This window comes from Acomys minous (genome assembly GCF_964271855.1).
Source record: "Acomys minous genome assembly, chromosome: 7".
NCBI classification, from domain to species: Eukaryota; Metazoa; Chordata; class Mammalia; order Rodentia; family Muridae; genus Acomys; species Acomys minous.
Window position 1 is genome coordinate 79,067,442 of NC_140488.1, and position 15,640 is coordinate 79,083,081.

The 15,640-nt window shown below is 37.5% G+C and overlaps 1 protein-coding gene across 3 annotated transcripts in view; it reads right to left on the reverse strand.

Moving 5' to 3' along the window:
- The window catches only part of HEPH (hephaestin), a 95,503-nt gene that overhangs the window by 56,799 nt on the left and 23,064 nt on the right, over positions 1–15,640 (reverse strand). For all 3 annotated transcript variants that reach the window (XM_084789885.1, XM_084789886.1, XM_084789884.1), the window contains exons 9-10: positions 5,523–5,659; positions 3,981–4,112 (exon numbers count right to left, since the gene is read on the reverse strand). In XM_084789885.1, the coding sequence (XP_084646011.1) occupies positions 3,981–4,112; positions 5,523–5,659 (269 nt within the window). The remainder of the gene's footprint in view (positions 1–3,980; positions 4,113–5,522; positions 5,660–15,640) is intronic.

The following is a 15,640-nucleotide window of genomic DNA, read 5'->3' on the forward strand; positions in this document are numbered from 1 at the left end:
TCTCTAACCCCTCATCAGAGAAACTTCTTTTTTGCAGGAGATAGTGATTAACACAGGAATTTACAACTGACCAAGTTATAGAGAAAAAGAGACTGGATAATAGCTTCAAACAGAACACCTACATCCAAGACTCCAAGGTCATCAAAGAAAAGGAGCAGAAACATCCTAAGAAGTAGAGGCCGGGGGTGACCACAAGGAATCAGTGTTTTCTGAACACAACAAGGTAGCTGCTCATGTAATTTCATAGCAGCTGAGACAGTATGTATAAGACCTGTGCAGTCTCAAGCCAGACAAAATTCCATCCTGGAGAGGGGATTGAATACAAAGTCCCACAACTATCTAAGGGGCTATTGATTGCTTGGAGAAGAAGAGGCCATTTTCTTAAAGTGTGCAGGCCCTGGTGGGTTGAAGACCGTACAGTGAAAATCACATTTCCAAGAGGATGTGGGCAGAACAAATTGAGGCTGATTTGTTGTTGGTATTGTTGTTGTTGTTGTTGTTGTTGTTGTTGTTGTTGTTGTTGTTATGGCTGCTACTGCTGCTGCTGCTGCTATTGCTGTTACCAAGTTGGGTTGGTAGGGAAGCGGGGATGGATCTGGGAGTGGTTGGTGGAGGAGGTGCAGATGTTCAAAATACATTGTATGAAATTCTCCTTGTACAAAACTCAAATCCAAGTGGATTAAAGACCTCAACATAAAACCAGAGACGCTAAGTCACTTAGAAGAAAAAGTGGGGAAGAGCCTGGAACATATTGGCACAGGAGACAACTTCCTGAACAGAACACCAACAGCCCAGGCCTTAATGTCCACAATTAATAAATGGGACCTCATGAGACTGAGAAGCTTCTGTAAGGCAGGAGACACTGTCAAGAGAACAAAGCGACAGCCTACAGACTGGGAAAAGATCTTCGCCAACCCTACATCTGACAAAGGTCTAATATCCAAAATATATAAAGAACTCAAGAAATTAAATACCACCAAACCAAATAACCCAATTGAGAAATGGGGCTTGGAACTAAACAGAGAATTCTCAACAGAGGAATATCGAATGGCTGAGAAACACTTAAAGAAATGCTCAACCTCCTTAATCATCAGGGAAATGCAAATCAAAACAACTCTGAGATTCCATCTTACACCCATCAGAATGGCTAAGATCAAAAATTCAAGCGACACCACATGCTGGCTAGGGTGTGGGGAGAGAGGAACACTCCTTCATTGCTGGTGGGAATGCAAACTAGTACAGCCACTTTGGAAATCTATCTGGTGCTATCTCAGAAAAATGGGAATAGGGCTTCCTCAAGACCCAGCTATTCCACTCCTTGGAATATACCCAGAAGATGTTCCACCACACAACAAGAAAATTTGCTCAACCATGTTCATAGCAGCCTTATGCATAATAGCCAGAACATGGAAACAGCCTAAGTGTCCTTCAGTAGAAGAATGGATAAAGAAACTGTGGTACATTTAAGCTATGGAATACGGCCCAGCTATTAAAAACAAGGAATTCCCGAAATTTGTGGATAAATGGATTGAGCTAGAAATGATCATAATGAGTGAGTTAACCCAGAAGCAGAAAGACTCAGATGGTATATACTCACTTATATCTGCATATTAGCCCAAGGGGCATGTTCCACGAAAGCCTTCACTTACCAGGAAACTGAGACAGAGGAGAGGACATTCTATTGGGCTCTAGATGAGAGAAGCATGGGAGAATGGCAAAGTAGAAGGATCCAGAGGGTCCTAGAAACCTACAAGTAGAACATTATGATAGGCAGATTTGGGCCCAGGGGTCCCGCTCAAACTAGGGCACCAGCCAAGGACAATACAGGCGGTAAACCTTAAACCCCTACCCAGATCTAGCCAATGGTCAGAACATTCTCCACAATAGAGTGGAGAGTGGGATATGACTTTCTCACATACTCTGGTGCCTCACCTTTGACCATGTCCCCTGGAGGGGGAGACCTGGTGGCACTCAGAGGAAGGACAACAGGTTACCAAGAAGAGACTTGATACCCTATGACCATATACAGGGGGAGGTAATCCCCCTCAGGAACAGTCATAGGGGAGGGGAATAAGGGGAAAATGGGAGGGAGGGAAGAATGGGAGGATACAAGGGATGGGACAACCATTGAGATGTAACAAGAATAAATTAATAAAGGAAAAAATAAAATTAAAAAAAAGGAAAAAAAGGAAAAAAAGAAATTCTCAAAGAACTAACAAAGATGAGAAAAGTAAATTTTAAAATTATCTGTTGTGTTACTAGAACATCATTATCACTGCTAAGAAATTCCCTAACATCAGGCAAGAACGTATCTACGTCCAAACTACTTAAGTAATGCCCAAAGTTTCTGCTTTGTTTCATGAAAGAAATATGACAGAATTTTACTAAGTAGCACAGACTAGCCTAGAACTGAGTAGTATCCCAGGGTGACTTCACCCTTCCTGGAAATCCTCTTCTGTTTCCCAATGGCTGTGGTCATAGACATGAGCCACCATACCCAGCTTGTTATGCTTTTTTGACAGAGGGCATTGTTTTATAACACCAGCATGGCTTCAAACTTGTAAACCTCCCAACTCAGCCTTGACAATACTGGTATTACATGGGCTCCCTCATAGCTGAATTGTGGATGTTTCTTCAAGCTATTTTTATATCGAGGATCAGTAGAATTTGCAGGTTACATTTGGTCATAACCTCTATAATTCTGTCCCTTCCTCACAATACTGACTTCATAAAAGAACAATATCTGAATGCCTTTTATATTTGTTTGCAACTTTGGCATGCTTTCAGTTCTTCTTATGGGTTTATCTCAGAATGAGCATATGATAATATCATCAAAGAAAATGAGACATCAGTTAAAAAATAAAAATCTTTTTAGAAGTCACAGGTATATCCGGTATGGACAAAGTTCTGAGTTAAATAAAAATATACTTAAATATATTCTTTTTTCCTTTTTTAAATTATAATTTATTTACATTAAATCTCAATTGTAATCCACTCACTTTTATCTTCCTTTTCCCATCTTCCCTCCATCTTCCACCCTATTCCTCTCCAGTAGACCTCTGACAGGTAGGGCCCTCTTCCCCCACCCATCTGACCACAGCCTATCAGGTCTCATCTAGACAGCCTGCTTCCCCTTCCTCTGTGTTCCCATAGAGCCTCTCTGCCAAGGAGCAGTGATCAAACCATTAGCATCAGAGTTCATGTCAGAGGCAATCCCCTGCAGTCCCCTCCCTTTCTCCATGTGAAGACTGAGCTGTCCATTGGCTACCTCTGAACAAGGGGTCTAGGTTCTCTGCTTGCAATGTGCTTGGATGGTACATCAGTTTGTGAAGGTTCCCATGGGTCCAGATCCTCCAGCCTTGATAGTTTCCTTGTGCAGCTTTGACACACACCCCCTCTCCCCATCCTTCCATTCCCACCTCTTCCATACAAATCATAGCTCTTAACCAATAGTCTTGCTTTGAGTCTCAATATAGCAACTGATATGTAATATGAATAAATCAATAAAATATAGTAAAAAATATAATAAAATAAAATATTGTGTGTATAATAATACACACATTATGAACTTTTGAAAAACACAATATATAATTATGTATTATAATTACAAAAATATTAAAAGGCATACAAAAATGCACATGACAATTTGCCTATGAATGATTATTTTATAATTTTATATATTTATGTTTTTCAAAAGTTCATAATGTATGCATTATTATATACATAATTTTTTTAAATGTTTTTTAGAAATGATCCCTGAAAATATAGTCTTGTAAAAGTATTTTTAGAAGTCACAGATATATCCGGTATGGGCAAAGTTCATTTAAAAAGTTTTCCATTATTAATGAGATAAGCTCTGCTTCACTATTCCATCATTCATTCATTGAAATAATGACAAACTTCACTCTTTTTCACATTCTTCATTTATTTTCTTCTAGATCCACCTACAACCTACATTGTTGTAAACCATTCCAACTCACCATCATTATACACAGTACCCTCAGAGTTTTTCTCATAAAAAACACCATGGGGTTGTATGCTGAACGGATGGGAGGCACGGTTGTAGAAGACGACCTCAATGGTGTCACCCACTTCAGCCCTTATCACTGGCCCTGGAAAATGGAAAAGAGAGACCATGAGAATGAAACAGATGAAAATAGAAACAAAAGGGTAGGGAGGAAAAAAATGTAACTGAATATAGAGACTGCTTCTCTTTAAAAAATAGTTTATTCTAAGAATTATGTTATTTATAATAATAAAAAGCACTACTAAATTCACTATCTCTTGTAGTCCACATATATTACCCTAAGGTATACATAGGAGGGGGTTATTACCTCGATTTTACAGATGAAATGATTTCAGAGAAAAGGGTTTACCTATAAAAATTCAAATAACAATTACAGAGCCAGAACCTAAGACCATGGCTTCCTTCGCCATAGACAAATCCAATTCAATTAGTCCTAAATTTATTTTCTGTTCTCCCATAGTTACATTCTCTAGTAGGTTCCATTTAAGATCCAAGCTCACCAAAATACTAACCAAAGTATAAGCAAAGAGAACCCACATTGAACTAGGTATTCTCAACAAAACTTCTGGACTTCTGTGTGTGTCACTATTCATTATCACTTCCAACCTGACTTGAATCACTTTCAAGGCTACCAAGAAAATAATCAGACTGATTATACAGACTCTATTCCAACGTTAGACTTTCTAGTTTGGTTTCCTAGTTCAATTTCCACATGACCTTCGTCATTGAACAGCTGGGTAAACATACAAAAAACTAGCCAACAAAAACCCCTTCTCATACACCAACACTTTTCTTTTCTAAGAATGATATTTTTCCTCACATTTCCCTGTTTAACAATGTTTTCTATACAGAATCAACTGCACACAAACATCCATGGGATATATTACATTATTTCCTACGTTTTCTCCCACCCAATCTATTTCTTTTCTTGGTTCCATGAAGCAATAAAACCATATCTAATCTTCGTGTATTGTATCAATACTGTGTGTTAGACCTTATAAATATAGTTTCCAAGATGATACTATAAGCCTAGTTCTGTATCCCTGATAATAGTGAACATGTCTATACGCAGTAATCTGGCTCTAAACTGTCAAGATTCTGGCTGACCTTACTGCCTTTTAATAGTTCCTCAACAATACCCTAGTGAGGCAATTCACAGAATGTAAACTGTACAATAATATAAAAGAAGATGATACCAAAATATTTTAGTAGTGCAAGTTTGAGAAATGATACATAATCTCCATTTTCTACTTGAACATTTATCATTAAAAACCCTAAAGTTCTCAGAAATCTTACAGAAAAATTGTATTTGACTACGCTTAACTTATTGATTTTTTAAACACACTCAGATCTGCAACATTTTTTACAAACACTCATTTCTTGGAACTCAACTTGGGAGATGCATTTACAGTCTTCACCAGCCTCAAATTGCAAGTTCGCCTCACTTCTTTCTTTGTCTCTAGTTCTTGAATTTTAAGAGTTAAAGACTTCTCACCCAGTATTCCAAGATGTGTTTCTTCCTCTTGATGTACCCTTTCTTGGAATGTCTCATCTTGGAAGGCTTCATACCGAACTTTCCAGTAAATACCTCCAATTCGACTAGAGCTCTTCTGGAAGTACTTATCTGGGCCACTGACATGTAAGAGAGTAAATGTTATAAGAATTCATTGGGTATCAAATAGACTTCCACGTCTCCCTTTAGCACACAAACTTTTACATCTTTATGAACCACCTGATTTAACTCACAACAATAAAGACACCTTCTCTAGTTATAACACTAATTAAATGGTATAAAGCTTCTGCATCAACCTCTCCAAAGATAAATCATTTGCTTTCAGAGGGGGTACTACAATATATACTAATAACAGGAGTTACTCTTTATAGAAGGCTGAATTATTATTGCTTCTTATTTCTATATACTGAGACTAGTTCAGTCCTCCAGCGCTACACAGCCTGTATCTGTTCTTTATTTTCCTTCACTTTTTTCCTTGAGACCCATGGATCATCACTAAAACCCAAGAAATGGAGCAAAAGAGAAAGTAAATTCCAAAGTCTAAGAACCCACAGCTACTGAAAGCATATGACATTTAACAGCTAGATGTACACCGGGGGCAGGAGTGGTGATCTTCACGAGGCATGGCTGCTGGCCTCAGGTGAACACAGCAGGGAGATGAGACAATGGATAGAGAGATTATGATAACTGCTGCATTGTTGCATGATGACTGCATTGGACAGCTTGGTTTCCTTCAAAGACATTTTTAAATAAGGTAGTTCTGAAGACAAAGTTGATGATAGCATGGCTGGCTAGGAATACACAATGAAGATTTGAGTATCGCTATTCCTATGGATGTCGTTGACTTTTGACACCCGCCTCCCACAATCAGCTAGCCACATTTGGATATTCATGGTGAACTCTGACTCACTGATTAATTTATAAGAGCTCATCATGCCCTCATTCTCTTTCTGCTTCGCTCGATGCTTGGTGTTCAGCACGGAGGTCTATGAGATGATATGGGGACCACCTCGTTCCTGAGGCACATCAGTTATCTTGGGCTGCCCAAAGTCCTGTACCAACAGTCTTCTGTGTCTAAATTCACTTGTCCAGTTATGAAGAAGCTTGCAGAGCTCTACTGGCACCTCCCCTCTGGATAATCTCCAGCAACTGGGCATTGGATTGTGCTGGTAGCTTTTATCCTTTCAGTAACTTCTGAGATCACCACCCTTATATGATAAGTGTATTTTTCAGATCATTTTTCATGTTCAGCAATACATGAACATCTTGCCTGGTCCATTCACCTTATACATAGATGGACTCTCTCTGGTGCTGCCCCAAGGGAATAGCCACTGTCAGCAACTAATATTCATTTACTGGTCTCTCTAGGAAACATGCTCACTTGCTCCACAGTTACATGTCTGTCTTTCTTGGCATATTTAATGTGATCATCTACTACCTCATTAGATATTTTTCTTTCTAAGGGTCAAAAGTTTGTTATCTGCTTCTCTCTGAACAGGTAGCAAAGATCCCCTGTTGCCCTTATCTTGTCATAAAGTCTCTGAATAATATCATCGTATTATTACTAGAACTTATGCCTCTGGACACCTAACTTTGTTTTGCCAAAAATGTAATCAAAATGCTTTTTAATATCCTAGACCCTCAAAAAAGAAAGAAGGAAGGAAAAAGAAAGAAAGAAAGAAAGAAAGAAAGAAAGAAAGAAAGAAAGAAAGAAAGAAAGAAAGAGCAAGCCACCCACTAACCTAATCTGTAAGTTCTAGGCAGGCTGCTGGAAGAAGGATCAAGATCTAGCCTTCTCAGCACAAGACAACCTCAAGAACTTCCCTATGCCCCATTACATCACGGCATCACAAGGACAACATCATCCCAAGTCCACTCCAAAATTCTCTATATAAGTGAAAAAACTGTCTATAATATACATAGTACTTTAAACTCACTAAGAAACTTATTCTGAAGGTGGAGTTTGTCCCTCCCTCTCAGACCCAAGCCTGTTTATCTTGAAGTATCTTCTAAGACCACTTGTCCAGGGACAGGCTGACCCCCCAGCCCTGTGAGAAAGTTAAATGAGAACAGCAAACCCTTAAAAGAGTAAGAATACTGTGCTCTTGAGAACAGAAGGGAGGTAAATTGTTAGAATAAAAACATTGTGTCCATGAACACAGCTAGGAAACAAGTCATTCCCAAGCACCATCCCAAATCAAAAGATTCAGCTACTGCTGATTCTATATTATAAATGTATAATGTGATATAAAAACTAGAACAGCTAACTAGAAGTCTCATTTAGGAGAAGACATTTTACTTGGGGACCCTCTTTACTGGTCAGAGGCTCCAGCTGACTGTTTGGGGTTCCTGGGGTTTGCCAGTTAGTTTGTGTTGGATGATATCAATGTCTGAACTGATGCTCTACACTTGTTGTTTTACTCCTTATTTGTGGTTGCTTAACAAAGGCCTTCATTCAAAACCAAACACACAGCTATCATGAGCCATTCTCCAAACAGAACACTCTCTCTAGGCACTCTCTGGGCAGATGTTAACCAATCTTAAAATCTGTTTGCTTGCTTGTTTGTATGTTTGTTTGCTTGTTTTTAAAAACCCACTGCTATTTAAAGAAAGGAACAGCATAAAACTTTGTGTATAAAATCTGTATTTCTCTAATACCAAAACCAGATAAAGTCACAAACACACAGACAAAATATATAAACTATAGAGCAATCTTATTGACAAGCGTAGGTGCCATATTTCTTAATAAAATGTGTATTTAAAAACTCAATAATACATCAAATATGTCATTATCATGATCAACTTGATTTTATTCCAGGGATGCAGTGATACTTTGAAAACTGCAAATTAACACATAAAAATCAGTAGTCTACCTATATACCAACAGTAAAAATGCTGCAAAAGAAATAAAGAAAACAATCCCATTCAAAATTGCCTCCAAAATTACTTTGGAATAAATGTATTCAAGGAGCAAACAATTTCTACAATGCAAACTTTTAAGCACTTAAGAAAGAAATTGAATAGAACTCCAGGAGATTGAAAGATTCACATGCTCATGAACAAGAAGAATTACTATTGTGCAAATGGTTATACTACCAAAATAAATCTATAGATTTAGGGCAATGTCCATTAAAATCTTGTTGCTCTGTTCATAAACAGTAAAAGAAAAATCTGAAAATTCATTCCAAAGCATAAAAGATTCCAGACCACCAAAGTAATCATGAACACACACCCACAATGATAATGTTAAAGGTATCACAACAACTAATTTCAGGTATAGTACAAAATTGTAATAATAACAATAATTAAAGAAAGAGGTAATTAAAGAAAGAGTACCCATTTTAAAGATCAAGGAGAGGTACAGGGGAGGATTTGAAAAGAGGAAAGGGAAGAGGAAAATGATGTAATTATTTGATGTACATAAAAGGGTTTGTAGCTAGGTAGGTGTTTACCTTTCTCCTTTGTAGTATACACAGTGCCTTCCAGTACCATGAACACTAGTCATGTTCAGTAGTTTGATGGTAGCCATTCTGGCTGGGGTGATTGTTTTCATTTTCTATGCATAAGCTTTGTTTAACTCATATTCTCCTCTGGTGTTCCAATGTTTCGAGTGTTACATTAAGTCTTTAGGGTATTTTGAATTAATGCCAAGGAAATTTTTTCTAAACATTGTCTGTACTTCCTTTTATTATCATCATACTCTTTCCATCATGTTTCTTTTTAAAGTTTAGTACTAAAACTTAAATATTTTCCATATTTTAATTTTATACACCTTTGAAATGAAAATATTTACACTCAAGCTACTTGAAGCCTGAACACACTTCAATGATTAGGTGACCTATGTCAAAGCAGATCTAGGCCCTAGGAAAATGGGACAAACTTATTGCTTTTGAAATGTGTGCTAAAGATATTAGTAGCCTTTTATTAGCCAAATTACAAAGTAAAGATGAGGTAAAGACAAGACATTTTCTTCAAGAAATAATAAAACATCATTTCTGAAGGCTCCTAGTTCATAATTTCCCACCAAATAGCTGGGAAAAATGGGTGAAATCTCAACATGAACTTCAAAGTCCTATTCTTGAAGGGTCAGTAGTCCTTGCTAAGCAACTGCAGAGGAGGGTGGCTCCTCAGGCTAAGGAATGAAAATGAAAAGTTGATTGCTTTATTTCCGTTTCCAATAGCTGTGAAAGTTAAGTGAAATGGCCCTGGTACTGACTTTGCCAAGAGGTTTCATGGAGAAACAGACAACTGAGACCCTTCCTCTTGCTTTAGCAAAGATGCTATTTTTAAAAGCACTTGGGAATTTCCTCCTTCGTCCCACAGGTGGAAAGGCTCAGAAAAGGGAGTCTTCTGTACAGCCACCTTCTAGGCCAGAATGAAATTCATAAAAGGTGGAGACCCCACAGAAGTGAAAGCGAGCTTCTGTCACCATCATGGATTTAGGAAATCTGATGAGACTAGAACCATATGTCAGATTTTTCAGGAGAAAAGGACTCAGCAATCTAAGTAGCATCAGCTCTGGCGAAGTGCATAACAGCCAAGAGGAAAAACACTCCCATATATCCGACTGACGTGGCCTTCACACCAACATAACTTGAAAGTTATAGTTTTAGGTGGCTGTGGCAATATGTTCACTCGTACAATGCTAATTTTGCTGACTCATGAAAACAGAAAGCCTTTCTCTTATAGAAAGCATTCAGGAAGAACAAATTAGAATGTACCAGGAGAGGGAATGAGGACACAGCAAGAAATGTACTGTAGAGAATGCCAATATAGAAATGATACTTCTTTCACAAAATATTTTCTAATAATAATTTTAAAATAACACAAAGCAGGCTTAAGGCTTGAGAAATTATGGCCTATAGCACAACCTTACTTTTCTCTTAGATAATTTCTGGGACTCTTACAAAATATAGATTATTAATTTTGTTTACAATGGATAAATCTTAACTTTTTATATCCAATCTGAACTAGACTTTTTTCTTCTCTGATTAATATCTTGTCTTGAGCAAGTCAGAAACTACCCTCTTATCATTCTCATATAAATGTCTTAACCTTTTGAAGATAATAACTTCAGAACCCACCAATTTCTGCATTTGACTATTTTCACAACAAATAAATATGATGCTTTTGAGAAACCCAATGCCCATCCACAATTGGGTATGACATGTTGTGTGCATGAGTGCCTCTCTCTGCTAATTCATGTTCTTAAATCTGTTTAACTTGTCTTTTAGTAGACTCCAATTCTGATACATAAGAGCTAGTCCTGAAAGGGATCTGGTTTTACTCAAGTGAAGGTCCCTAGAGGATAAGGGAAGTCATAAGGCCCTCTGCAGGCAGCAACAGCATGGGATTATCTTTACCCCATCACCACTAACAAATTGAGAGCTCCTGCAAGATCCAATTTTGAAGTTTTATTAGTGAGTCTCCCTGGCTGTCACTAAATTGCCCTGCTCTTAGTTTTTATTTATTTTTTATTTGTTGGTTTGTTTGTTTTCACTTCGGGCTGGTGACCTATAGTAGTGTTTAATCAGTGAAACAGGCACCCAAGGCACAAATTCACTTTGAAACATCAATTCCCTCTTCTTGACTCAGTTGGAACAATTCACATTTTGCCATGGAGGACATATTTATAAGGACTGATGCTCTACTGCCCAAAGCCACAGTTTTAACACCAAAATAGTCATCTGATACTCTATGGAGATAAACTAACTCCCAGGTCACACGCAGGATACAGGCCCCATTAAAAAATACATTCTAGATTTTTTTAAAAAACCATTAGATGATATGTTATCTGGATTTTGGCTCTTTGAAAGACCTCCATCAACCCAGATGATAAAAGATCATTAACACTACATATGTGTATGGATATACACTGTATTACATGAGTTATAGGGTTAATTTTTTTTGTTTTGGGTAAATAGCTAACAGTATGGTTTCTTGTGGCCTTTTGAGCCATCCATACTTTTTTTTTTATCAATATACCCCTTCTCCTGTATTATCCTCCTTACTCCTTCCCTAATGTAGTCCTCCTTTTTTAACCATGAATTTGAAAGAGACTAGGGAGAGGTATATGGGAGGGTTGGAAGGAAGAAAGAAAGGGAGAAATGATGTAAGTAAAATATAATCTTAAAAAAGTGGAGAAAAAAAACATTAAGAGTAGCAACCATTTCTGTATTCTTTTTTTGATTCTGCCTTTCTTACTTTAAATACTTTCTGTGAAGCTAACAGCCTCAAATTCAAGTCTGAGTGAACTCTTCTCGCCTGCTGTTCAATGCTATGCTGTTTTGCTAGCTCTTTTTTCATCTTTTACCATTTTTGATTTCACCCCCTTTTTTTTTTGGCTTGTATTCACACCAGATGATGTTTGCTTATTTTTAATTTTTAAAATATTTTGTTTTTGAATTATGCATATATCTGAGCGTGAATTTGTGTCATGTAAGTACAGTGCCTACAGAGGCCAAAAGGTGACAGAGCTGGAAATGAAGTTCCAGACTATGTAAGTTGGGAGTCAAACTCGGGTTCTCCTCACTGGCTGTATGTGCTCTTAAATGCTCAGCTCTCACCCTAGCTCTCACCTGATGATGCTTTGATGAAGGAATTCCACAGCTATTCAAGGACAAAATACATACATGTAGAACCCAGTGGCTATGAAGATCTGTCTTTGGACTGTTCTAAGGACATGAAATAAAGCATACTAAGAGGCAGTCTCTAGGGATGCCTAAGGGGCTAGTGCCAGATTAATGGCTACTCTTGGTGTCTAATCCAGGAAATGTGTCAGAAGCCAGTGATGCCTATGCAAAGTGAGGAACTCAGAAATTGCATCACTACTCCAAATCAATACTGCTCATGGCCTCTTCCTTCTTTGCTTCTTTCCTTTTAGGCACACAAGTCAGAACAAGAACTATAGTTTAGCCCTGTTATAAACTAAACAGTAAACAACTTGGGCCTAATAAGAAGAAGAACTATCCATCTAGAAGGATATCTCACCCTGCTCTTTAGGCTTAAAGTGGAAAGAAAGGGTGATATCTGAACTGTGAAAAACAGGCTTCAACTTTTATCTTTTCTGTCCTGGAGCCTTTCTTAAATCTCAGTAAAATGGAGATAAGGGTTTTCTAATTGGGTTCATGACCAAGAATTTGCCCTGTTTCAGTGTTATTGTTCTACATGTTCTTAGTAATCATTTTCCTAATGGTGTCATATGGAGAACAACATGGAAAAAAACATTCTGTCCTTAGAATTTTTAAAATTAGGTGACTATAAGCAATGTCTAGCATGTCCTCTTTTCCCCATCCACTTGGATGAGACTTTGAGGGTGTAGTTTCTGACATTACACAGTCTCATAGCAAAATCCCTGATTCTCTGGCCACTACATTTTTATATATTTTAGACTAATGGCATGTGGAAATTATAATCTTTCCATATGCTTAATTTAAAGTGTGTGTGAGTATATACAGTGTGTCCACATGAGTGTGTGTATATTTGAATGTGTTTGCAGAGCAAGTTTGATGTGCTGTTGCCTCTGCATTTTTTCTCTCTGAAAAAAGAGAATAGCTAAGACTCAGGAATTTCATTTCAAGCGCTGCTATCAGTGTGTACCACAGTCAGTCCAGGGATGACAATGAGTAATAAGAAGGAAATGTCATTTTGGAAGGGAAAGACGAAAAAGCACGCCAACAAGCATCCACCAGAAGAGATTTTGACTGTTTACTGGCAGCACTTGTCATAAGGAAGTGCATATTGGAGAGAAATCCATGTCCTCAAGTTTGATAATTCATATTTCTTATGGAGGCTGAAACCAGTCTACTAGAAAATCTTTTATATTAGATAAAAAAATGTTGTTCTAGGATGTATAGTTTAGGGTTTGGCAGATGATGGCATTTAATTTATTTTGACTTTAGTGGAACATTGCAGGCAATGCTTACTCTACTGATTTTGTCTGCTGGTTTCTGGCTTTTGCTAGGAGTTAGGGTTCCCTTAAGGCACCATGACATTAATGCTTTGGGATTAAAATCAATTACTCAGAGTGTTGACCAGCAGAGTCATTAGTAGATGCAGATGTTCCATGTTGAATAGTCAAAATCTCAAAAATTATGATCCAGCACTGGCCCAACCTGGGTGATGGGTAGTTAGTTCATTGCTGCCTGCTCCGTGGCTCTACCAGAAGCCACGGTTACAACACCCTCTAAATGGAAATGTTTCTGTCTATGTTCTACATCTGATGCAGTTGGCTTTGGCTAAAGGGTAACATTTCCAGTTTGAGATTATTCTGAATGATCCAGATTGAGTTTGCTTTGAGTGAAATTATCTAATTCAGAGTTACACTTAATTATTGTTTGGAGACAATCGAAAACTTAGAGTATTTCAATTCAATACATAATCAAAATAGCCAAATGCACTGAGTTTCTAAGTAATCAATCCCCTATCCATACTCATGTAATAAACCTTAACTAAACTCAGTCTCTCTCTCCCTCTCTCCCTCTCCCCCCTCTCTCTCATACACACACACACACACACACACACACACACACACACACACACACCAATGGAGACATGAAATTTAGAGCAAGACTTTTTGGTTAGAAAATAATCCGTAGTTCAAAAGAAAAGCATACTGAGGGAAATCACACAATTTCATTATATACATGTCTGAAATTGTGAAAAAAAAACATTGGACACCATATACATCTGAGTAACTCTTTTCAAACTCCCAGACCTTTTATTTGACATTTATACTAACAGTAAAAAAAAAGTATTTGAATTTTTTTGGCATACCTTTAACAAACATCTCAATTTGAAACTTCTGTACATAGTATACAGTTATGAGATTTATAAATTAGAATTGGCACCTACCTAGTTAGAATGTACAAAATAACATAAATATGATTCTTTTCTTAAGACCCAGATCTAGCAATGGTCAGAACAGTCTCCACAATTGGGTGGAGAGTAGGATATGACTTTCTCATGTACTCTGGTGCCTCACATTTGACCATGTCCCCTGGAGGGGGAGATCTGATGGCACTCAGAGGAAGGACAGCAGGTTACCAAGAAGAGACTTGATACCCTATGAGCATATACAGGGGGAGGTAATCCCCCTCCGGAACAGTCATAGGGGAGGGGAATAAGGGGAAAATGGGAGGGAGGGAAGTATGGGAAGATACAAGGGATGAGATAACCATTGAAATGTAACAAGAATAAATTAATAAAATTTAAAAAAAGAAAAAAAGAAATATTGTACTAATATGAAATCATGGTCCGAGGCAGTACATATTTTTTTTTAGGGAACAAATCCTATACAGTCCTTCTTTAGAATTACGCACTAGAAAAATTAAAAATACACATGACCACAGCTAAAGGAGATCAAGGGGATACAAATTGGAAAGGAAGAAGTCACAGTATCACTGTTCATGTACGATATGATAGTATACACAAGTGACCCAAAAAAGTCTACCCAGGAACTTCTACAGCTGATGAACTCCTTCAGCAAAGAGGCTGGATACAAAATCAACTAAAAAAAATTGGTAGCCCTCCTGAATAGAAAAGACAAATGGGCTGAGAAAGAAATTAAGGAAAGAATCCTTTCACAATAGCCACAAAAAAACCCATAAATTATCTTGGTGTAACTCTAACCAAGCAAGTGAAAGACTTGTATGAAAAAAACTTCAAGTCTCTAAAGAAAGAAATTGAAAAAGACATCTGAAGATGAGAAGATCTCCCTTGTTCCTGTATCGGGAGAATCAACATAGTAAAAATGGCCATCTTACCAAAAGCAATCTACAGATTCAGTGCAATGCCCATCAAAATTCCTACACAATTCTTTACAGACTTTGAAAGATTAACACTTAACTTCATATGGAAAAACAAAAAAATCCAGAATAGCAAAAACAATCCTATAAAATAAAAGATCTTCTATAGGAATCTCCATCCCACACCTCAAGCTGTACCATAGAGCATCAGTATTAAAAACGGCATGGTACTGGCATAGAAACAGAGAGGAGGTTCAAAGGAATCAAATCAAAGACCCAGAAATAAACCCACACACCTACGGACACTTGATTTTTGACAAGGAAGCCAAAACTATACAATGGAAAAAAGATAGC